The sequence below is a fragment of the Marmota monax genome, unplaced genomic scaffold (assembly GCF_021218885.2).
Source record: "Marmota monax isolate L192 unplaced genomic scaffold, Marmota_monax_Labrador192_F-V1.1 WCK01_AAM20220418_F8-fsc00027, whole genome shotgun sequence".
In the NCBI taxonomy this organism is placed as follows: Eukaryota; Metazoa; Chordata; class Mammalia; order Rodentia; family Sciuridae; genus Marmota; species Marmota monax.
This window is the reverse complement of record NW_026694617.1, coordinates 1,320,056-1,344,317: the sequence shown is the minus strand read 5'-3', so window position 1 is coordinate 1,344,317 and position 24,262 is coordinate 1,320,056. Positions and strand designations below refer to the sequence as shown.

The 24,262-nt window shown below is 35.7% G+C and overlaps 1 protein-coding gene across 1 annotated transcript in view; it reads left to right on the top strand.

Moving 5' to 3' along the window:
- Positions 1 to 24,262, top strand: part of Thsd7a (thrombospondin type 1 domain containing 7A) — a 403,918-nt gene that overhangs the window by 339,582 nt on the left and 40,074 nt on the right. The window contains exon 14 of the mRNA XM_046422471.2: positions 23,766 to 23,944. Coding sequence (XP_046278427.1) covers positions 23,766 to 23,944 — 179 coding nt within the window. The remainder of the gene's footprint in view (positions 1 to 23,765; positions 23,945 to 24,262) is intronic.

The window sequence follows — 24,262 nt, the reverse complement described above, 5'->3', positions numbered from 1 at the left end:
CTTTTAAAATATTCTGTGACTCTAACAAAAAAAAATTGGAATACTTATTAAAGAAAAAAAATACAAAATTAATTGAAATTGGCCAAAGACAGAAGACTTCTTCCACTGTCAATTCAAAGCACTGGGAATGAAGTACTGTATTCCAAGGATAGGTATAGATAGAAAAAGATGTGTTCATGATAACATTGAACATCATGGGACTTGGGAAAAGATATTAGATCTTTAACTAAGTGAACAGTTCCAATGTAGTTCTTCCATTTGTCCTACATCATTTCTATCCTGCTGAACCTGATCTATGATGAGATATCCAGTGGGATATTTTAGTGTTTACTAGATATTTACTCAGAGTCAAGTCTGCAGCATTGAATCTCTATTGACTAATTTCTTTGGCAATTACTACTTTCCTTAATCATGTTTTCTCAATTCTGATGGTATTTGTAAAATGTTATAATTTTGCCACTCTATCCAAGTCATGCTTGCAATCTCCATGACAACTGCCTTCTCCCTGCCAAATCAGCTTTCAAGATGAGGTGGAAGTGGGCTTTCAAGTGGCCTTGAAGAAGATGTCTCTTCCTCCTCTCCATTTAAACATAAAGTTGATCCCCCTGTGTGCTCAGTACGTTACACTAATCCCCTATGAAACAGTGGCCTTGGGGCATTTCTGTTTAATCATTGTTGTTCATCTGTGGATCATGTTATCAGTAATTACACAGATAAAACAGTTTGACTGTCACCAATTTAATTATATATTATTTTAGACTGTTTCCCATGTGGTCATTTTTTTTTTACATCTTCAACTTGGGGCACGATTTTATTTTAATAGCTTGGACTTTCTCATAATAATAGACTCTGTGCTGAAAAGTGATTTAACTACATTCCTAAAAGTCAGATCTTAAGGTATACCTTAGAAGCCATGAAAACCTTCATCCATCCTGATATGTGGTATTAAATATACTTGCAGCAAAAATGTCAATATGCACACATCTGATAAATATTTATGTATGTTGTAATGCATTTTGGAGCATTATCTCTCCTAAAAACATAATACAAATAATATATATAGCATTTTGGTATGAAATCTTGAAAGGTGTCACTCTAGCAACAGATTTTTAATCACTCATAAACCAAATTAATTACACATTTTCTACTCACCACTAGTGCTCTTTCCTTTTCTTTTTTGTTTCTTTTCTTTATTCTTTCCTTTTCTTTCTTATTTATTTGTTCTCTCTTCTGCCAGTACTTGGAAATGAACCCAGGACACTGAAGATCTAAATTGATTCATTTTCTAGAAGTTTATGCTTTACTGAGTGCCTAATTTCTTAAGTTAATTACCTTAAAAATTTCACAGAACAAACTTTGAATGGGCAAAGTAGAGGGAGGGAAAAGGAGGGTACATGGGAGCAGGAAAGATGGTGAAATGAGAAGGACATCATTACCCTAGGTACATGTATAACTGCACATAGTGTGATACTACATCATGTACAACCATAGAAATGTGAAGTTGTGCTGCAGTTGTATACAATGAATCAAAAAGCAGTCTGCTGTCATATACACTTAATTAAATTAATTAATTCAAAAAATTTTCACAGAATAATAGAATATCTGAACCTCTAAAAATCACATTATTTAACCTTGATATCTTAAAGAATCTCAGAGATAACCTAGCTTATGCAAGGTACACATAGACAACATTTCCATTTATGCATAAGTGATAGAATTTTACGCTTAATCCAACTCAGCATTCCAAAATCCCTTATCCTGCTCCATGTTTTACATTTCTATAGCATACATCACTTTATACTATATAACTTACTTATTAGTAATAATACTACTAATAAGTATACCTTAACATATAACTTACTTATTACGTTTTTTTTTTTTTTTTTTTTTTTGGTGGTGGTGGTGCTGAGGATTGAACCCAGGGCTTTGTGCATGCTAGGCAAGCACTCTACCAACTGAGCTATTTCCCCAGACCTCTACAATTTATGTTTTTATTTCCCATGTCAGTGTAAACCTATGAGGATATATTAGACTATTTTATTTACCAACGTATCCTAAGCACCTAGAATAATAAATACCAGTAAATATTTGTAGAATTATGAATGGATGAAATGCTAGAGAGAATTTATTTTTCCCTACAAAGAGTTGAGCCCTAGTGGGGCTGCATTTTATCCACAGTCAGGTTATGATGCACTTCTTTTCCATCACTCCATATCATATTTCTGGGCAATAAACAGATCATTGAGATCACTAAATCTTTTACCAAAAATAAGTACTACATGTGCCAGAAACTTTCTGTGTGATACTGATCAAATATTCAGGTTTTTCTCTACATACTAAGTGGGAGAAGAAATATTAGTAGCACACCTATTCCACTTAATGAGGTCAATAATACCCATTTTAGAAAATCTCTTTGATCCCCATGTAAAGTTTTCTGTTCAGAGTTGCCTGATTCATACAACAGTAGGTTTGGATAATAGATTAACCCGTTGGTTCATGTTGATAACCACTATGACAACTTGGATTTTCCCAAACTGGAAAATTACCAATTTAAAGGGATTGAATTGTGTGTTTGGGATATTTATGTAATTCCACACACTCTCTCTGTTAAAATATGGAATAACTCTATTTGATTTATGTGAAAGGGACACTTTAAAGATGAATTAGATAAAAATAGTTGATGCTCCAGTTTTGAGCACTGTGAGCCATATAATTCCTTCTAGACAATTCTCTTTAAACTTACCCTCAGATTTTTTCTCCTTTGGTATTTCACATCGTCAGTTTAAGCCATACTGCATAATCAGTAAATATTCTAAGACTGAACTCAATTAGACATGTGATGTTAAATCGTTAGTCAGCATCAAGCAAGCACAAAGGTTTATCTCGTGAGTTTTCTTCCTGACTCCACATTGTTTAATATGCATAACTCTCCTATTGCCTAAAAGTAAAATATTGCTGTTGATACCTATCAAATATTTACTAACAGAGGGAGAACATGAGGAATCTCAATAATTGGCTATTAGATTAAATTACTGTCACCAAATGTTTTCCTCAAGGGCCAGATAACAGACACGTTTGTCTTTGTGGACCAGAAGGTCTTTGTCGCAACTACTCAGTTCTGCATTTGTAGCATGAAAGCTGCCGTGGACAATAATATGTGAGCAAATGAGCTGGGCTGTGTCCCAATAAAACTTCATGTACAGAAACAGGCTGCCAGTATAGGCTATCAATATCACAGGGATCAAATCCTTGCTACTAAAATGTGCTCTGTGGACCAGCAATATAAAGATCATTGAGAAACTGATGGAAATTCAGCAACACAGCCCAATCTCAGACCTACTGAGTCAGAATCTGAATTTCATCAAGATCCATAGGGGGTTCTCCTGCACATTAAAAAGTTTGAGTGCACTGGATCAAACAGTCACTCACAGGTACTGTAGCTCAGTAGGAACCAGGGGTTTGCACCTGATAGAGACAACATGTGGATTTATTGCCCCTCCTGAGGATGGTGCCTTCTTGGGCCAAACAACAAACACTTTCATGTAACAGTTCACTTGATTATGAGTCATGGAAACTTTTGATATTTATGAAGATTAATCTTCATACGGTGAAGGCTATTTAGGTATAATTTTGAAAACAGAATAAATCCATAGAAACTTTGGTAGAAAGAATATTGGCAATTTAAAGATTACCCTGAAAGGAAGTGCTGAACTTCAATCCAGGAGGAATAGTTTTAGGGAAAATTTGGAGATTATCTCCTTTATCATAACAAATAGTAGCAAAAGTATAAAACATTCCAATCTCCACATTTTTCTTCCTCCTGTTTTATTAAGCCCATATAATATATTGAGTACTTATTGTAAAATTGGTTGCAAACACTATGAAAACATCAAAGCTCAATCAGATTTGTCCCTTAGAAAACATTCATATTTTGTCAAAGAAATTCTACATTAACTGAACTTTAATCAATACAACGATTCTATATTTTACAGCTCAATATTTTTAAGTATTTTACTATGGTACTTTTCATATATAAAGAGAAAAAAAATCTTAAAATTATGAAAACAACATAAGTCAATATATCTGTCAAAATATCACAACATACCTGTTAAAATATCAAAGGAGAAAAAGTATCTTCTTCCTTTCTGTTAGAGAAATATGAAAGAGTTCTAGACTTTACCACTGTATTTGTAAACAGAATACAAATTCTATTAAAGTGTTGGGCATATTTTTCTTTGAAATTTCAATAATCATGTTCCAGTGCCTCTAAGATGACAGAATGTTCTATTGCCATGTGGATATCATGCTGGTATCCAGATAAGTCTAATACTTTTTGTAGGTCATCATACCCTTTAATTATTTACATTTGGTCTCTAAAAGGTAGTCACAAGTTAAGAGTTCACAATAGTTTGTCTGATGTCTCATTAGTGTAAGATTAATTTCTCTGTAACATTAATTTTAATAGTGATTTGTATTGTCTTCCATGTTTTCTCCCTTTACCTGCTATCCTGACAAATGACAATGCAGAGACCTCCTCAACATTAATGAATGACTTTAGCAATTGTTTTTACAAGCATATGTGGGGCTCAACCTATGCCCATTTAAGTCTGATATTTTGCAGAAAGCCTCACTAGCATCCAAAATTACTTGCATAGGATTTGCTTCATAATTTGTACCATAACACTAATAATTAGAAGAAAAAGAAGGCCCTATAAATTTTAGAAATAAAGTACAAAGCTTTTAATAAAAATTTTCATAAAGATACAGATTTAACATTATTTTCTAATAGCATAAGCTATCTTCATCCTTATTTTACAAGCCTCTCACAGTACTGACACAAATTATGTAGATATTATGTTTCGGTGACCCTCAAAAACTACTGCTAGGAACTGTGAATAGCAGGTACTGTCTTCTCAGTCAGGGACTCTAGAACACATGCAGGTGTGGACTTATTTCTATTAGAATTGGTGGGAACAGAAAAGATCCATCATCAAAAATTTAGAAAAGAAATACATTTTGAATGATTAAAAATATTAATATAATGCCCAATTTACAAATCGATTTTAGTTGAAGGCTTTGTGGTTTTAAGTCATGTATTAAATTCAAGATATGTCTGGTAAAAATACTTATGAGCATGGGTAGAGTAGATTCTAACGATAACCACTTGACCATTCAACTGTAATACAACTGAACACGTTACTGTTTGTAATGGATTCTAGCAGAGATTATAAAGGCTTAATCTTACAGGTTAATAGAAATAAACTGGAACAAGAAATTGTTCTTTATCATGGTGGCTATTTGAGGAAAAATGCTTAATTAAATCAGAGAGAAAAGGCAATAGAGTCTTATAAACAATTTTGAAAGGGAGTCCTAATTTCTCTCAAAACTTTTTCAGTTGGTAGAATTTATTTAATGTCTAATCCATTTCAAACTTTCAGCTCCTTGTTCGATAGCATGGATACACAGCTAGTAGTGCCTTGGCAGTTATCATTCACAACCAGGATTTTTTTCCCTTTCAAATGTAAAAGAGAGGCAGAGGTGAGGGACTGACTTTTCCTGGGGTAACTAGGCATTCAAAGAGCCAGGTAAAGAAGGAAAGATGTCTAAGGACACTTAGGTACATAGAGAAAGTAGTTGCCTAGGGTCTAATTTAAATCAGTTGTGGGTTCCAGCACTCTTTTCTCACATGGGCTCCCTGAGGGAGCACACTGGAGCTGATGAGGGAGAGACTAGGAAAATTTCCTGCAGCTACCATTCATGTCAGGTGTGACAGAAAAGCGTCTGCCATTATCATTTAGTTCTTTATGCTCTGTCCCTGACACCTCAACTCATCTATCTACTTAATAATGTGGTTTTCAAACTAGGTCCACAAAGCCCCTCAGGCTTCACTGACAAAAATAGTCTCCAATATATCCCATGTACTTATTTGACTTCCTTTTCAGTTTTTTTAGGATGAAAGGGTTCCACTGCTTTATATTTAACTGCCAAGAAAAAAAAAATTATTATTTGCGATTACAAACAATTAAAACATAAAAATTTTGTATTTTGTTGTCATCAGCAATCTCTGTGTAATATTTTACTTTCTGTCCTTTCTACTGTCTCTAAGCTCCTGTTCCTTCAAATGTGATGGCATAAAGCTGATTTCAGTGAAATAACTATGAAGGATAATCTTGCTTATGTCTGTGGTAGTTGTTTTTTTTATATATATATATATATATATATATATATATATATATATATATATATATATATATATATATATATATGTATATATATATATATATATATGTATATATATATATATATATATATGTATATATATATATATATGTATATATATATATATATATATATATAAACACAGAATTGTTCAATATTTATATTGTGCTACAATGTTTTGTGGTTCACGAAGATACAGAATGGCCTGTATGAATCCAGACATAGATTCACAATTTATTAGTAAAACTCTGCACATCCAAGACTTCTAGAGAAGCTCTATATCACATTAGTTAATTCTTCTCATTCCTAAAATCTCTTATCCTATTTCAGAGTGTCATCAAAATGGTCAAGTAGTAAACCAAGTCTTAAGCATAAGAAATATGTTTTGCATAAATGCATGAAGAAGACATTGTATGTTAAGCATAAGTTGTATCAGTGGGCTCATAAGGTAAACCTAAAATGGTTCCAACAAATTTGTGCACATTTTAATTTTTTTTAAATGACAGCGGAATGCATTACGATTCTTCTTACACATATACAGCACAATTTTTCATCTCTGGTTGTATATAAAGTATGTTGACACCAATTCCTGTCTTCATACGTGCACTTTGAATAATGATGTCTATCACATTTCACCATCCTTGCTAATCCCCTGCCCCCTCCCTTCTCCTCTCACCCCTCTGCCCTATCTATAATTTATCTATTCCTCCCATGCTCCCCATTCCTATCCCACTATGAGTCAGCCTCCGTACATCAGAGAAAACATTTCACCATTTGTTTTTTGGGGATTGGCTAACTTCACTTAGCATTATCTTCTCCAATGCCAGCATTTTAAATTTTTTAAAGAAAAATTCTCACTTGTACTTGCCAACCATGTATATCACATTTCTGAAGAGTTGCTTTGAAAGCCCATATATTCCTTATAGGAAATTTTAGGTACTCTGCATATAAAACAAAATTGACCCCCTTTGGTCTTTTAAATAAACATTTTCTTTAAATTCAAGAAATTTATCTACATTATAACTTTCCCTTCCCTTTGTTAAAGTTCATTTCTTGCTATTAAGTATGAAAAAAAAATAAAGTCTCTTAAGATTTTGAGGTTTTTGTTTTGGGTTTTTTAAAATTTTGGTTAATTTTTCATTTTCTTCTATATCTAGAAATGGACATAAAAAGTAACCACTTTTTTATTTTAAAATCTTAGAATTCTGTATGGTTTAAAACATGAGCCCAATTTTAAGTCATTCCAATTATAACCTATCTGGATGATCTATTTCTCACTGGTCCAGCAAGATGCTCTGGAAAAAAAATAAAATAATTATGGAAATGCAGCATCTGAGTCATTCTAGACATTCACAGTTCATATCAGGGGAAAAAAAATTTTAAAAGGCCAGGTAAAGAAAACTGTTTGACTCAGTTGAACATAGCAGTTGTCTAACTTGCCACAGAACACTTTTTTTTAATTAAAATTATGTTTAACTCCAATTAGAATCCAACAAACTAATGTTTAAACATCATTTTTGGAAATAGTTTTATGACAATATTAGATTTTCATTGATAAAAAGAAAGGTGCCGTGCATTGTATCATATTAAAAATAAATAACCTTAATAGTCTTCAAAGTTAACTTGTTTCCCATTACTTTCTCTTATAATCTGAAATCCCCATCAAATATGTTTCTAGCAGTTTGGGAGGCTGAGGCAGGAGGATCACAAGTTCAAAGCCAGCCTCATCAACTTAGCAAGGACCTAAGAAACACAGCCTAAGACTCTGTCCCTAAATAAAAAATATTTAAAAAGGGCTGCAGATGTGGTTAAGTGCCCTGGATGGGTTCAATCCCCAGTACACACACACACACACACACACACACACACACGCACGCACACATATATATGTGTGCGTGTGTGTGTGTGTGTGTGTTTCCCCACCACCACCATGATTAATAAAACCCTGTTGCTAAAGTGCTAGAATGGATTTTTTATACTGTTTCTGATTTTTAATTCTGTATTGATTAATTAAATTGGGGGGTGGGTGGGAAAGTAATCAAATGCCTTAATCCATAAGATAGTTGAAAGGTACCTTATCTACACATTCATAATTCCCAAGGTGTGTTTTTTGGTTGAATAAGCAAACTATAGATATAAGTTGTGTTATATATATATATATATATATATATATATATATATATATATATATATATATATATAATAAATAAACCTACTTAACCTACTTTATATACCTGAAAGTTCAGTGCAGTTCTGACCCTAACTACCTATAATAAGGGCAAGTTCCATAGGTTAAGGGTTCTGTAATTAGGACTGCTCTTACTCAGATCCCTGCAAGTTCAGGGATTCCTGAATTTACCTAATCTCTTACAAACTGGCTGATCTGAAATATGAAGCTTCCCTGTTTTCTTCGGGTGAAGTCAGGCATCTCCCTGCCAGCACACTGATGTGTATTAACAAACAGAAAGCTCATGTGAGCTTTTGTAACTATATTTTTTACTGAGGTTTCATTTCAGCATAATTGAATCATTGTCCATGTAGTAGAACTCACTCTCACCGTCACTACAGAGGTCAGACATCATGGGACTCAGTGCTCTAATCCCTGAATCACATGATTGGTATTTCTGGTGTGACTGGCCTCCTTCCTAAGATTTCTCTTTAGCATAAACTTGCATATGGTATGCCACACCATTAATAACAAGATAGTCCTCTCAGCAAATATCAAGGCTCGGAGGCTACCTTCAGGAACAAAGGTCAGCCAAATTATTCCTACAACAAAATGTTCTAGGTTTTCCTACCAAAAATGACCTTGATATAATGATCTCTCTCTCTCTCTCTCTCTCTCTCTCTCTCTCTCTCTCTCTCACACACACACACACACACACACACACATAATATATATATAAATGAATAGGAATGTGCCTGGTCATTGGGTAGGCTCACAGTATTGAAATGACAATAGTAACAAAATCCTACAAGCATTCATACTGATGTTGAAATTTTCTGAGAAAATGTACAAGTACTTTGCAGATATGAAAAGATGTTTCCATATGTATAAAAACAAATAATCATAAATAAAATTATATTTAAAGTAACATTTCATTATAATTATGTAAATTTACCTGAGCATTTTACTGTGATATCACTATCCAATATTGATTCATAACTTTTCATTGAATATATGAGTTGGGGAAAACATTGAAATATTGAAGTTTGGATATATACATAGTTGTTGGATTACCCCAGAGTATCAAATTACCAATTCTTTTTTTTTTTTTTTTTTTTTTTTTTTTTTAAATTTTTTTTTATTGGTTGTTCAAAACATTATAAAGCTCTTCACATATCATATTTCATACATTAGATTCAAGTTGGTTATGAACTCCCAATTTTACCCCAAATACAGATTGCAGAATCACATCGGTTACACATCCACATTTTTACATAATGCCCTATTAGTAACTGTTGTATTCTGCTACCTTTCCTATCCTCTACCATCCCCCCTCCCTCCCCTCCCATCTTCTCTCTCTACCCCATCCACTGTAATTCATATCTCTCCTTGTTTATTTTCCCATTCCCCTCACAACCTCTTATATGTAATTTTGTATAACAATGAGGGTCTCCCTCCATTACCATGCAATTTCCCTTTTCTCTCCCTTTCCATCCCACCTCATGTATCTGTTTAATGTTAATCTTTTCTTCCTGCTCTTCCTCCCTGCTCTGTTCTTAGTTGCTCTCCTTATATCAAAGAAGACATTTGGTATTTGTTTTTTAGGGATTGGCTAGCTTCACTAAGCATAATCTGCTCTAGTGCCATCCATTTCCCTGCAAATTCTATGATTTTGTCATTTTTTAGTGCTGCGTAATACTCCATGGTGTATAAATGCCACATTTTTTTTATCCATTCATCTATTGAAGGGCATCTGGGTTGGTTCCACAGTCTAGCAATTGTGAATTGTGCTGCTATGAACATCGATGTAGCAGTATCCCTGTAGTACGCTCTTTTAAGGTCTTCAGGGAAAAGTCCAAGAAGGGCAATAGCTGGGTCAAATGGTGGTTCCATTCCCAGCTTTCCCAGGAGTCTCCATACTGTTTTCCAGATTGGCCGCACCAGTTTGCAGTCCCACCAGCAATGTACAAGAGTACCCTTTTCCCCACATCCTCTCCAGCACTTGTTGTTGTTTGACTTCATAATGGCTGCCAATCTTACTGGAGTGAGATGGTATCTTAGGGTGGTTTTGATTTGCATTTCTCTGACTGCTAGAGATGGTGAGCATTTTTTCATGTACTTGTTGATTGATTGTATGTCCTCCTCTGAGAAGTGTCTGTTCAGGTCTTTGGCCCATTTGTTGATTGGGTTATTTGTTTTCTTATTGTTTAATTTTTTGAGTTCTTTGTATACTCTGGATATTAGGGCTCTATCTGAAGTGTGAGGAGTAAAAATTTGTTCCCATGATGTAGGCTCCCTATTTACCTCTTTTATTGTTTCTCTTGCTGAGAGAAAACTTTTCAGTTTAAGTAAGTCCCATTTGTTGATTTTTGTTATCAACTTTTGTGCTATGGGTGTCCTATTAAGGAATTTGGAGCCCGACCCTACAATATGTAGATCGGAGCCAACTTTTTCTTCTATCAGACGCAGAGTCTCTGATTTGATATCTAGCTCCTTGATCCACTTTGAGTTAACTTTTGTGCATGGCGAGAGGAGGGGATTCAGTTTCATTTTGTTGCATATGGATTTCCAGTTTTCCCAGCACCATTTGTTGAAGATGCTATCCTCCCTCCATTGCATGCTTTTAGCTCCTTTATCAAATATAAGATAGTTGTAGCTTTGTGGATTAGTCTCTGTGTCCTCTATTCTGTACCATTGGTCCACCCTCCTGTTTTGGTACCAGTACCATGCTGTTTTTGTTACTATTGCTCTGTAATATAGTTTGAAGTCTGGTATCGCTATACCGCCTGATTCACACTTCCTGCTTAGAATTGCTTTTGCTATTCTGGGTCTTTTATTTTTCCATATGAATTTCATGATTGCTTTATCCATTTCTACAAGAAATGCCGTTGGGATTTTGATTGGCATTGCATTAAACCTATAGAGAACTTTTGGTAATATCGCCATTTTGATGATGTTAGTTCTGCCTATCCATGAACAGGGTATATTTTTCCATCTTCTAAGATCTTCTTCTACTTCTCTTTTTAGGGTTTTGTAGTTTTCATTATATAAATCTTTCACCTCTCTTGTTAGGTTGATTCCCAAGTATTTTATTTTTTTTGAGGATATTGTGAATGGAGTGTTTTTCCTCATTTCCGTTTCAGAAGTTTTGTCGCTGATATACAGAAATGCCTTTGATTTATGCGTGTTGATTTTATATCCTGCCACTTTGCTGAATTCATTTATTAGTTCTAGTAGTTTTTTTGTAGACCCTTTTGGGTCTTCTAGGTATAGAATCATGTCATCTGCAAATAGTGATAATTTAAGTTCTTCCTTTCCTATTTTTATGCCTTTAATTTCTTTCGTCTGTCTAATTGCTCTGGCCAGTGTTTCGAGAACTATATTGAATAGAAGTGGTGATAGAGGGCATCCCTGTCTTGTTCCAGATTTTAGGGGGAATGCCTTCAATTTTTCTCCATTGAGAATGATGCTAGCCTGAGGCTTAGCATAGATAGCTTTTACAATGTCGAGGTAAGTTCCTGTTATCCCTAGTTTTTCTAATGTTTTGAACATAAAGGGATGCTGTACTTTGTCGAATGCTTTTTCTGCGTCTATTGAGATGATCATATGGTTCTTATTTTTAAGTCTATTGATGTGGTGAATAACATTTATTGATTTCCGTGTATTGAACCATCCTTGCATCCCAGGGATGAATCCAACTTGATCATGGTGCACAATTTTTTTGATGTGCCTTTGTATCCGGTTCGCCAGAATTTTATTGAGGATTTTTGCATCTATGTTCATCAGAGATATTGGTCTGTAGTTTTCTTTCTTTGAGGTGTCTTTGTCTGGTTTCGGAATCAGGGTGATGTTGGCCTCATAGAATGAATTTGGCAGAGCTCCTTCTTTTTCTATTTCCTGAAATAACTTGAAAAGTATTGGTATTAATTCTTCCTTAAAGGTTTTGTAAAACTCCGCTGTATACCCATCCGGTCCTGGGCTTTTCTTGGTTGGAAGTCTTTTGATTGCTTCTTCTATTTCATCTATTGTTATTGGTCTGTTTAAGTTGTGAGTATCCTCCTGACTCAGTCTGGGCAAATCATATGACTTAAGGAATTTATCAATGTCTTCACTATCTTCTATTTTATTGGAATATAGGTTTTCAAAATAATTTCTAATTGTCTTCTGTATTTCTGTAGTGTCTGTTGTGATATTGCCTTTTTCATCCCGTATGTTAGTGATTTGAGTTCTCTCTCTTCTTCTCTTCGTTAGCATGGCTAAGGGTCTGTCGATCTTATTTATTTTTTCAAAGAACCAACTTTTAGTTTTGTTAATTTTTTCAATAGTTTCTTTTGTTTCAATTTCATTGATTTCCGCTCTGATTTTAATTATTTCTTGCCTTCTGCTACATTTGCTGTTGTTTTGCTCTTCCTTTTCTAGGGCTTTGAGATGAAGTGTGAGCTCATTTATTTGTTGGTTTTTCCTTTTTTTGAGGAATGACCTCCAAGCGATGAATTTCCCTCTTAAAACTGCTTTCATTGTGTCCCATAGATTCCGATATGTTGTGTCTGTATTTTCATTTATCTCTAAGAATTTTTTGATTTCTTCCTTTATGTCTTCTGTAACCCATTGATCATTCAGTAACATATTGTTCATTTTCCATGTGATGTAGGATTTTTCCTTCCGTCTTTTATCATTGATTTCCAGTTTCATTCCATTATGATCAGATAAAATGCATGGTATTATCTCCACCCCTGTATATTTACTGAGGGTTGCCCTATGGCATAATATTTGGTCTATTTTTGAGAAGGATCCATGTGCTGCTGAGAAAAAAGTATATCCACTTGATGATGGTTGATATATTCTATATATGTCAGTTAAGTCTAGGTTATTGATTGTGATATTGAGTTCTATAGTTTCTTTATTCAACTTTTGTTTGGAGGATCTGTCCAATGGTGAGAGAGGTGTGTTGAAGTCACCCATAATTATTGTGTTGTGGTCTATTTTATTATTGAACTTGAGGAGAATTTGTTTTATGAACGTCGCAGCACCATTATTTGGTGCATAAATATTGATAATTTTTATGTCTTGTTGGTGAATGGTTCCTTTTAACAGTATATAATGTCCTTCCTTATCCCTTTTGATTAAATTAGTCTTGAAGTCGATTTTATTCGATATGAGGATGGCCACCCCTGCTTGCTTACGAGGACCGTGTGCATGGTATATTTTTTCCCAACCTTTCACCTTCAGCCTGTGTATGTCTTTTCCATTCTGATGTGTCTCCTGGAGGCAACATATTGTTGGATTTGTTTTTTTAATCCAAGTTACAAGCCTATGTTGCTTTATTGGAGAGTTTAAGCCATTAATGTTTAGAGTTACTATTGACATATGGTTTGTACTGCCAGCCATGTTTGATTATTTATCTTTTTTTTAATTTAGTTTGTTTCTCCATGATTAGCTTTTCCCCTGCACTCTGTCATTACTGAGGCACTTCCCACTGATGGTTTTGGTTGTTGTTTTTCATTTCTTCCTCGTGTAGTGTTTTGCTCAAGACACTTTGCAATGCTGGTTTGCTGGCTGCAAATTTTTTTAGCTTTTGTTTATCATGAAAGATTTGTATTTTGTTGTCGTACCTGAAGCTTAATTTTGCTGGATACAGAATTCTTGTTTGGCATCCATTGTCTTCCAGTGTTTGAAATACGTTGTTCCAGGATCTTCTAGCTTTCAGCATCTGTGATGAAAAATCAGTTGTTAACCCTATTGGTTTACCCCTGAATGTAATCTGCCTCCTTTCTCTTGAAGCTTTTAATATTTTCTCTTTGTTCTGTATATTGGATATCTTCATAACAATGTGTCTTATCTTTGGTCTACTGTGATTTTGTGTGCTCGGTGTCCTCTATGCATCTACACTTTGTATATCCGTTTCCTTTTTTATTTCTGGAAAGTTTTCTGTAATTATTTCATTCAGCAGGATACTCATTCCCTTGGTTTGAATCTCTGTACGTTCCTCTATCCTGATGACTTGTAAGTTTGTTTTTTTTTTATGTTATCCCATATCTCTTGGATGTTTTTCTCATGATTTTTTACCAGCCTTTCTGAGTTGGCTAGACTCTTTTCAAGATGATATATTTTGTCTTCATTATCTGATGTTCTGGCTTCTAATTGCTCCACTCTATTAGTGATACTCTCAATTGAGTTTTTAATTTGGTTTATCGTTTCCTTCATTTCTAGAATTATCATTTTATTTTTTCTTTATAATCTCTATCTCCTGATAAAGATGCTTAACTTCTTCTTTTATCTGTTTATGTAATTCATTTTCAATGTGTTCTTTCACTGTTTGGATTTGCTGTCTTGTATCCTCTTTAAGGTTCCATTCCATCTGTCTAAGGTATTCCTTGAGTTCTTTATATGACCATTTTTCTGATGACTCTAGGTCCTCCTGAATATTTAGGCTGTCCTTCATTGTTTGTACTCCTTTTCTTCCTTGCTTTTTTATGCTGCTCATGTTACTTCTTGTCCTGTTTGACTTATGAGTTACTGTTTACTCTTATAAATATTGTGATGCTTGGGAGGAAAGATATTAGAAGGGAAATGAAGAAGTCACTAAAGAGAATGAGAGTAGGCAGGTAGAATTCAAGGAAGGGGGAATAAGAAAATTGAAAAGAAATGAAAAGACAAAAGAAAAAAGAATAACAAAGATTAGATAATAAAGAAAGAAAGAAAAGACAGAAAAAAAAATTTTAACAAAAATAATAGTGATAATAAAAAATGAAAATTAAAATTAAAAAAAAATAATAATAAAATTAAAAAAATTAAAAAAAATAGAAACATTGAAAAAAAATTAAAGAACAACAACAAATAAAAATTGAAAATGAAAGAAAAAGAAGAAAGAAAAAAAAAAAAGAAAAAGAAAAGAAAAAAAATGATAATAATAATAATAATAAATGCAGTCCTAGAGTTCTATTAACTTCTCTTCCAGTAGGTGGAGCTGTGCCCACTGGGCCAAGCTTCTCCTGTCAATAGGTGGGAACCATTCACTGTGCAGCAGCTCTTTCTCCTAGACTGGGCGGGTCTCCAATCCTGAGTGTCTAGGGCCTTGTCTTGTGTTTCCTCAAGCCAGGCCGTGCTCACCTGTGGCGCTCACCACAATACTGTCTACACGCCAGGTCTGCTGCTCCTGGGAGCCCTGTTTTCATGAACACCTGGGCTCACTCTCCCTGTTTGCCTCCCTCAGACCCTAAGTTTGTAGAGCTTGGGGCTGAGATCCCCCAGCGAATTTGCTTGCCCTCCTGTAGCCACGCCCCCGGTAGCTGGTGCAAGAGACCTCAGTTGTCAGCACTTGTGGGAGCGGTAGCCGGGAGTTCCGCGCCGCGAGTCCTGCGCCACTCCTGGTTCCCTCGGTCTGGTTATTGCGTTCACAGGAGAGCTGGGAGTGGCCCTTAAGGTTTCCCCCGCTGTGTGGAGAGAGATGGCTAGGGGATTACACACCTGTCGCGCTGGTTTCACTGCAGTTATCTCCTCCGCCCATGACGCCATTTCTCTGCCATGGTGATATCCCATGCAAATGGTGACCGTTTGTTCCCTTTGCCGGATGACCAATGCAACGGGTGGGTCCTGACTGTCTCTCCCAATCCCCGTTTCAGTCCTGTGGCCACTGCCTATGAAGGCTCGGTTGGCTTTTACCTCTGTAAGTTCCTAAGGGCCGGCCAATTATTTCAGCGGGATCGTTAGTGCTGAGTCACATGAAGCAGGCGAACCGGAGCTTAATTGCCTCCGATTCGGGCTCTGTGTGTGTGTTCTGAGGGGCCCAGCCTGTACACCCCAGATCCACGTCAGCTCAGCATTGCCTAGTGATCCTGAGCAAACAGCATTTAGACAGTTTACGGCTCCCTATGCCCTCACAGTTGAAGATGTCAGAGACTTGATCTCTCTGCGCCTGCCACCATGTTACATCTCCTCAGTAATATTCATGTTGCCCTTACAGCTTCCTGGTATAAGCAAGTTCTTGGGATTATACAAACTGCTGCTTCTGTTTCCAGTCCAGATTTCTAGAAATGAAACTCTGGGCCGCGCTGACGAGCGTCCGCGCTTGTCTGCGCCCGTAGCAGAGCCGCCCTGGCCTCCGCAGTTCTTCAGCCCGGTGCCAGGCCCCAGGGGCCCAAGCGGCTGCCGCCGCGGCTCTCCGTCCCCCTCCTCCGGAGCACGGGTCCCCTGGCAGGGGGGTGCAGAACGACCCCAGAGCAGGCTCTGCCCGAAGGTGCAGCGGCGAACAGGCCACAGAGACGCTCGAGGCTGCAGTCCAGCCTTCGGAGGACAGGGCTCGGCACGCAGCCCAGCTGCAACCTCTAGGTGCGGCTGCCGGACAGTTTATACGGAGCCATCAAGACAGCAAGCAGAAAGCAAATGGCGGCTCCCGCGGAGTGGATTTTCGGCACAGAAACCACAGCCCCGCCAGCAATCCCAATCCACAAACTCTCCCTGTATAAAAAATATTCAAAAAAAAAAAAAAAAAAAAAAAAAAAAGGCGGGGCGCACTGAGCTTTCTTTGCCTCGGGTACTTACAATCCACTGCTGATTGCACATTCAGCTTCTCCGCCCGGAGCGAAGCGAAAGAGGAAGCAGATGGGAGCAAAGCGCCCGCGGCTCTGAGCAGCCAAGCGTCTCTTTTTCGATTTCGATTTCTTTGTTCTTCCTGCTCCTTGGCAAAGTGGTCCACTACAGATTAACGGTGAAAGGAGCTTTAACAGACTGTGCGAAATCTCTATTAAAGCCGCTGCTTTGAGCACCACGCTCAGCACTTCAGCAACCCCCGTACGCAGCGGCCATCTTCTCCAAATTACCAATTCTTAATGTGTAATTGCTAAAAATATTCTGTCCAACTGAAAAGTTTTACAAAATGATTTTTTTTGTAAATTTTTCATACCCACGAGGACCACTGTAGATAACAGTCTAGTTAAATTGTCTTGTTCTTGGTTGCAGTTATATGCTTATAATACACATTTAAGTTAGAGAGACTTCTGAAGTTGCTTTTGAAATCAATCCAGATGTTTCAGATAGTGTGCCAGACTTACTCATTTACATAGTTGTAAATCAGAACTAACCAATATTGTCCATGTGCTTTCAAAATGAATTTTTTAATCATCAGCGGCACAATTCACTAATTGTGAGGGTAGTTGAAAGGTATCTTATCTACACATTCATAATTCAAGTAAATAATGTGAATTCATATATCTCAAAGAAAATACTCCTCTATTTGACATTTTAAACTAGCCAGTGTTGTGTATTTGTTTCAACCTGAAACAACAGTCAGAACAGATATAGAATGCAAAAATTATGATCAGAAGTCAGGAGTCTAATTTTCCCAAGTGTCAAATTCAGCATTGAACTGCTAAAAGTTTTAACATCCTCATTGTGAAGTCATTTATTTTATTCCAGCATTCCTCAGAAACCATAAATTGCTATAAGATGCTAGCAGTTTATTCAGCCTTAAAACGTTTAAATGTTTCTCTGTCTTTCCATCCCCCATGGTTGTTTGGTGTTAATTGCCCTCAAAAAAAAAAAAAAAAAAAAAAATCTTAGCAGAGAAGGCAGGGGAATGCTTATCTAGCAGTTTATCAGTAGCATTAAGGATTTTAATGGTGCTAGATAAACATGACAGGCAATTATTGAATGTTGTTACACATTGGGAAATAAAAATGGATGTTGAGCAATATACTCTTTTGCTATTTTTGTCTTTATCTTAGCTTCTAATTTGTATCTTTTAACAATTTAATTGAGTTTCATTTGAGAGAGGTTTTCTGAGATATGCTATTGGAAAACCAGACATAAAGTTTTATACCTTCCTCCTCGGTAAAACAATGTGAAGTCATACTTGCTAAATCTCTCTAATGCCATCATGGTTGAGTGACAAAATGGAAAGAAAGAACTCTTGCTCTGTGAGTAGTGGTATGAAAGATCTTGTGATTCTCTTTTCAGTTATAATTATTGAATAATAAAAGATTGGAGGTTTACTTTTGGCAGTCGTTTTAGAGTTTTAAAGGTAGAAAAATGGGATTCTTCTAGAAACATTTTAATAACTTATTACCATTAATACCATTAACTTCTAATATTCTTTTGCCAAATCTACTGATAATATTTTTGAAATGATTGGGATTTTTTTTTCAGTGTTGGAGATTGAACCTATTGGTGCTCTACCACTGATCTACAGCTCTTTTTTCTTTTCATTTTGAGACAGGGTCTTGCTAAGTTGCTGAGGCTGGCCTTGAACTTGTGATCCTCCTGCCTCCCACTCCCCAGTAACTGGAATTACAGGCATGCGCCAGTACACTGAGCATGATTGTGATTTTTTTCTGAAATTCATTGTATATTTACAAATATTTTTAAATTATATGATCACAGAATCTCATTGATTCGGCAATGACTTTAGACATTTTTACAGTTTGATTCCACTTATTTAGCTATTATAATTAAGACAAATTTTACTGGCCCAATCAGGAATTGTTTTTTAAGCATCTCATACTATGTTAAAGAAATTTATTTACTGGCTCTGGTGTAGAATAAAGGAAATAGTACTTGAAATAAATTTCAACTAAAAATATTTGGGAGTGGGGATTTATTTTGCAATCTCAAAACACAACTAAAGTCAAAGTATGATCCTTTTTTAGTGCGCTAGAGCTATTGGGATTCATTTTAACATGTTTATAAGTGTATATGACATAGTTTTCTCCTCCATCCCTAGTACTACTCTCTTCCCTCCCCTACTCCCTTCCCCTGATCCTCTGCCTCTACTCTACTGATCTTCCTTTCATTATGTATTGAAAAATACCTATGATTCTTAAAATTTTAGTGAACATTATTGTAAAGTATTCCTTCAATTCTTTGTTGGACTCTCCTCTAGATCACTACCAATACTTCAGAGCCTTCTTCAATAATAGAAATACATTCAAAACTCAACATTGGCATCTTCTTTCTATCTTCAGTATTTCACAACTGATAAAACCCAACAGGCAAGTCTACCCTCAGGAGATTATTTGGGACTAATCCCCTCTTAAAAAACTCTTTCATTGCAATCAGCTTTCCATACCAAATTTGTGATCCCATTAAAAATATTTTATACTTTCTTACAATAAGATGATTAAGATACATACCCTCTGACACATTAGTTCCTCTCCTAAGAATACTCAGAAAAAAAAATGCATTCTTATGTTTACCAAAAGTTGTGTTCCAGAATGTTCATAGCATCACTATAAACAATAGCCCCTTAGCTAAAACCGCCTAAATACTCACCAATAACAAAATGAATAAATGCACCATAGCATTTTCACACAATAGAATGTTGCATAGAATACATGATCCTCGAGAAGTGCAACAACATGGATGAATCTCGAATCACAAAGAAGAGTGAAAGGAGGCTAGCACAAATGGGTATGCACTCTGTGGTTCTGTTTACATAAATTTAAAAAGTAAAACTATTCTACATTGTGAGAAGTCAGGATATCAGTTGCCCTCCTAAAAAACAAAGGTAGTGATCAGAAGTGAACACAATAGAGGTTGTTGGGTCATTAGTTCATGACATGCCCAGTGAACTTTATACCAAGGAGAGATGCTCTCTTGGGTATAGGGACTATAATAAAAGTTAAATTAGATAATGTATATCATTAACAAAATATGGGAGATAATATAAAGATATGCCACAAATCTATTTCTCTTCCAGATTTTATTTGCTCTCCCTGTGTCTTACAAGAGTATTCCCTAACTTCAATCCTACACACTTCCACACACACAAATGGGTACAGGTGAAACTGGTGAATCCGAGATAGGCTTAATGGGCTGTATCATTGTCAGTATCTTAGTTGAAACTATACTCTAGTTACCATTGAGGTAATTGGGAAAACATCTACAAAGAACTTTTGTCTTATTAGCGTTTCAATTACATGTGAATCTGCAACTATCTTGACCAAAAAAAAAAAAAATCAATTAAATCAGATCCTATCCCAGATGAACTATATCTGAATGTCTGAGGGTGGTAGAAGCCTATACTTTTGAAGTTTCCTAAGTAATTTATAGTTAGGCAGAGTTAGGAAAATTGTAACAGTTGGCTAGCATTTTAAGCACAATTTAAATCCAGGAAAAGTTGCTCAAAAGCTTATAGATTAAATTTGGCATTTTGGTTTAAAGGTAGTCTGATTTTCCTACAATTAAAGAAATGCATACTTTTTTGTTGCTTTTTAACTCTATTTAGAATAAAAAGAATAAAATACTTAGGAATTAACTTAATGAAATAAATTCAAGAGTTATATACTACAAAACTACAAAAAAACTCATTGAAAGAAATTAAAGAAAACCAAATGAATAGAAAGAAATTTCATGTACGTGGATTGTTAAGACAATAATGCTCACAAGTTGATTAACAGATTTGAAACAATTGCTATTAAAATCCTAGTTGTATTTCCTTGCAGAAATTTACAAGCTGATTCTAAAATGCACATGAAAATATAAGAGTTTCAAAAAATCAAAACTATTTTGACAAAGAATAAAATAGATTCATACTTCCTGTTTCAAAACTTAGCAAAAAGTTACAGTAAAGACAATATGGTGCTGGCATGAGAACAGAGATAGAGATAAATTGAATGAAATATAGAGCCTAAAAATAAAGCCTTATATCTAAAGTCAATTTCGAGCCAGGATGCTAAAGCAATTCAATAGAAAAGGATAAATTTTGAGCAAATGGGACCAAGATAATTCAATAACCTGATAGAATGAGACTGTGTCATGTCATGGTTATAGACATTGTCAATAACCACATACAGAAGAATAAATTTGGCCTTTACCATTATCATATACAAAATTAACTGAAAATGAAATATACCTGAATTAAGGTTAAAATTATAAAGTTGTCACTTCGGAAGTGTAAAACTTTATGACCTTAGATTAGGTAATGGTTTCATAGAAGTGATACCAAAGTACAAAGAAAGAAAGAAAAATTAAATTGGCCTTCATTAGCATTTAAATCATTTGTTCTTGGGGCTGAAGATGTAGATCAGTGGTAGAGTGCTCACCCAACATGTGCAAGGCTATGGGTTCCATCCCCAGCACCAAACACACACACATACACACACACACACACATACACACACACTTTCTAAAAATATTTTTGGCTATAGATGAACACAATATCTTTATTTATTTTTTATGTGGTGCTGAGAATCGAACTCAGTGCCTCACACATGCTAGGCAAGTGCGCTACCGCTGAGCCACAGCCACAACCCCCCCACCACACACACACACACACACACACACACACACTTTTGTTCTTCAGCAAGCACTAAAATAAAAAGGGTTCAGGGTGTATCTCTGTGGTAGAGTGCTTGCCTAGCATGCACAAGGTCCTGGGTTTAAACCCCATAACTGAATATAAAATTAAAATTAGACAGTAAGTTTGACAAGGTTTGGAATACTTACATATTGTTGGTAGAATGTAAATTGGTTCAGTAACTTTAGGAAACTAAAGTTACTTTAGGAAACTTAGTACTTTAAAAATTAAGTACTAAGCTGGGCACGGTGGCACATTCCTGTAATCCCAGTGGCTCAGGAGGCTGAGGCAGGAGGATCAAGAGTTCAAAGCCAGCCTCAGCAAAAGCCAGGCACTAAACAATTGAGTGAAACCCTCTGTCTAAATAAAATACAATACAAGGCTGGGGATGTGACTCAGTGGTTGAGTGCCCCTGAGTTCAATTCTGGATTAAAAAAAAAAAATTAAATACTGTATAGAATTGCAATATTCCTGAGCAATTTCACTCCCAGGGAAATAAAAACTTGTCCCTGTAAACTTTGTACACAAATTTTCATAGCATTATTCTTAATAGAGAAGATGTAGAAACAAATTTCCATCAACTGATCAATGGACAAACAAAATATGATGTATCCGTACAATGGGATAGTATTCAATCATAAAAAGAATGAAGCTCTAATAAATCCTATAACAAAGATGAACTTTGAAGAAAATTAAACTAGGTGAAAGAAGCCAATCACAAAAGAACACACAATGTTTGGTTTGATTTCATTATATGAAATGTCCAGAATAGAAAATTTCATATAAACAGAAAGTAGATTAGAGATCAGTAGCGGACAAGGAAAGGGGAAATAGGAATTAACTGCCAATAAGTATACTGTTTCTTTTTGGGTGAGAAAAATATTCTAAAATTAGATGGTGGTAATGATTATCCAACTCAGTACATAAACTAAAAGCCAAAACACATGAGCTGATTTTTGTGGTAAATAAATTTTATCTCAAAAAAAAAAATTAAAGCTATGCAGAGTTCTCTAGTATAAATTATTTATTTTATAATTGTTTTCAAAACCAAATCCCTGCTATTGATGCAAATTGATAAGACAGACTTGTGCCAGGAGTGACCTGTCTCCACAGTCAGAATTATGGAGGAGGGGGGACAATTAGGAATTTGATTCTTAACCAGAGGAATTTTGTTTTTTCCACATATTTGCCTTGAGAACAATAGTAATGATTTGATATGTGACATGCCAAGTTGGTAGTGAAGGATTGTTCAAGAAAAATATTCCCATTTCCCAAAACAAATCTGTAGACCATTAATTGAACTGACTGTGTGATTTGATGGAATGAGTATTGGACCAGACCCCAGAAAACCTTTCCCATCTCTTACTCTGTGACCTTGGACCTGTCAGTTATCTCTCTGCAGTTGTTTTCTTTTCTGGTCACTAACTATCCATATACATGCCCAGTACATTTCTCAGAATTTTTTTTTCATGAGAACCAAAAGGATATGAGATGTGAAGGTGCTTTGAAATTGACAGCACTGTAAAAATAAGAGGCATTATTTATTTAACATCCTTCATTTTTCTTCAGATTTTATTTTCAAAGAAAAGGAAACATAAGGTGCTAAGTTAAATGGTCCCTTTCAGATATTGATTGCGAGGGGCTGGCTCTTCTTCTTGAGGAAGAATGTTGCATGGACTCAAAAACTGACCTTGTGTGACATTAACAGATAGGGTTTTATAGAAAACTGTGTTATGGGCTATTTTTTTTAATGTACCATTCTGGCAGCCTGAGAGTGATATGGCAGCAGACAGGTTATTGTCAATTAAACAAGAAAGCTGTCAGAAAGTCAGAAATGTTGAAATATGGTGAGCACAAATCCTAAGCAGATCATATGGCATCTGCTCAGCTGTTATTTGAACAGAGTCGCTCCATGTATGTGTCATTTTCCTGCAGGATTTAATTGAGCCCCTAACAATGGAAACATCCCTGCATTTGCATGCTGCTGTCAAATCAAACTTGGACCTTCTAAATGAGCTAGAACCGTGGGTAGTCACGGGAGAGTGGCAAGTGGAGGAGATGGTCTTTATCTCATTTTTATCCACTCAGGATACATTGAAGAGGCCTGCATCATCCCCTGCCCCTCAGACTGCAAGCTCAGCGAGTGGTCCAACTGGTCCCGCTGCAGTAAGTCTTGTGGCAGTGGTGTGAAGGTTCGTTCTAAATGGCTGCGTGAAAAACCATATAATGGAGGAAGACCTTGCCCCAAACTGGACCATGTCAACCAGGTATTTTCATATTATCAAGAGTGTTGAGATATGTTTTAGATTCACAATGAATGATCTGTCATTTCTCCAAAATGGACAACAGTTAATAATAGGTCCTGAATAAGAAATCTGATCCATCTAATCTTCAGCATGCCTAAGTCAATTACACATACCTTGATAGAATCCCAAGTTAGATATGTTATCTTTGAATTCTCTGGGACTCAGTTTCCTGCAAGTGCACAGATATGGATATAAAATTCAGCAGACAAAAGTAATACCTATCTTTGAAATGATGTCAAGGTATTTGAACTGTCATAAAATTATGTCTAACTCATATGA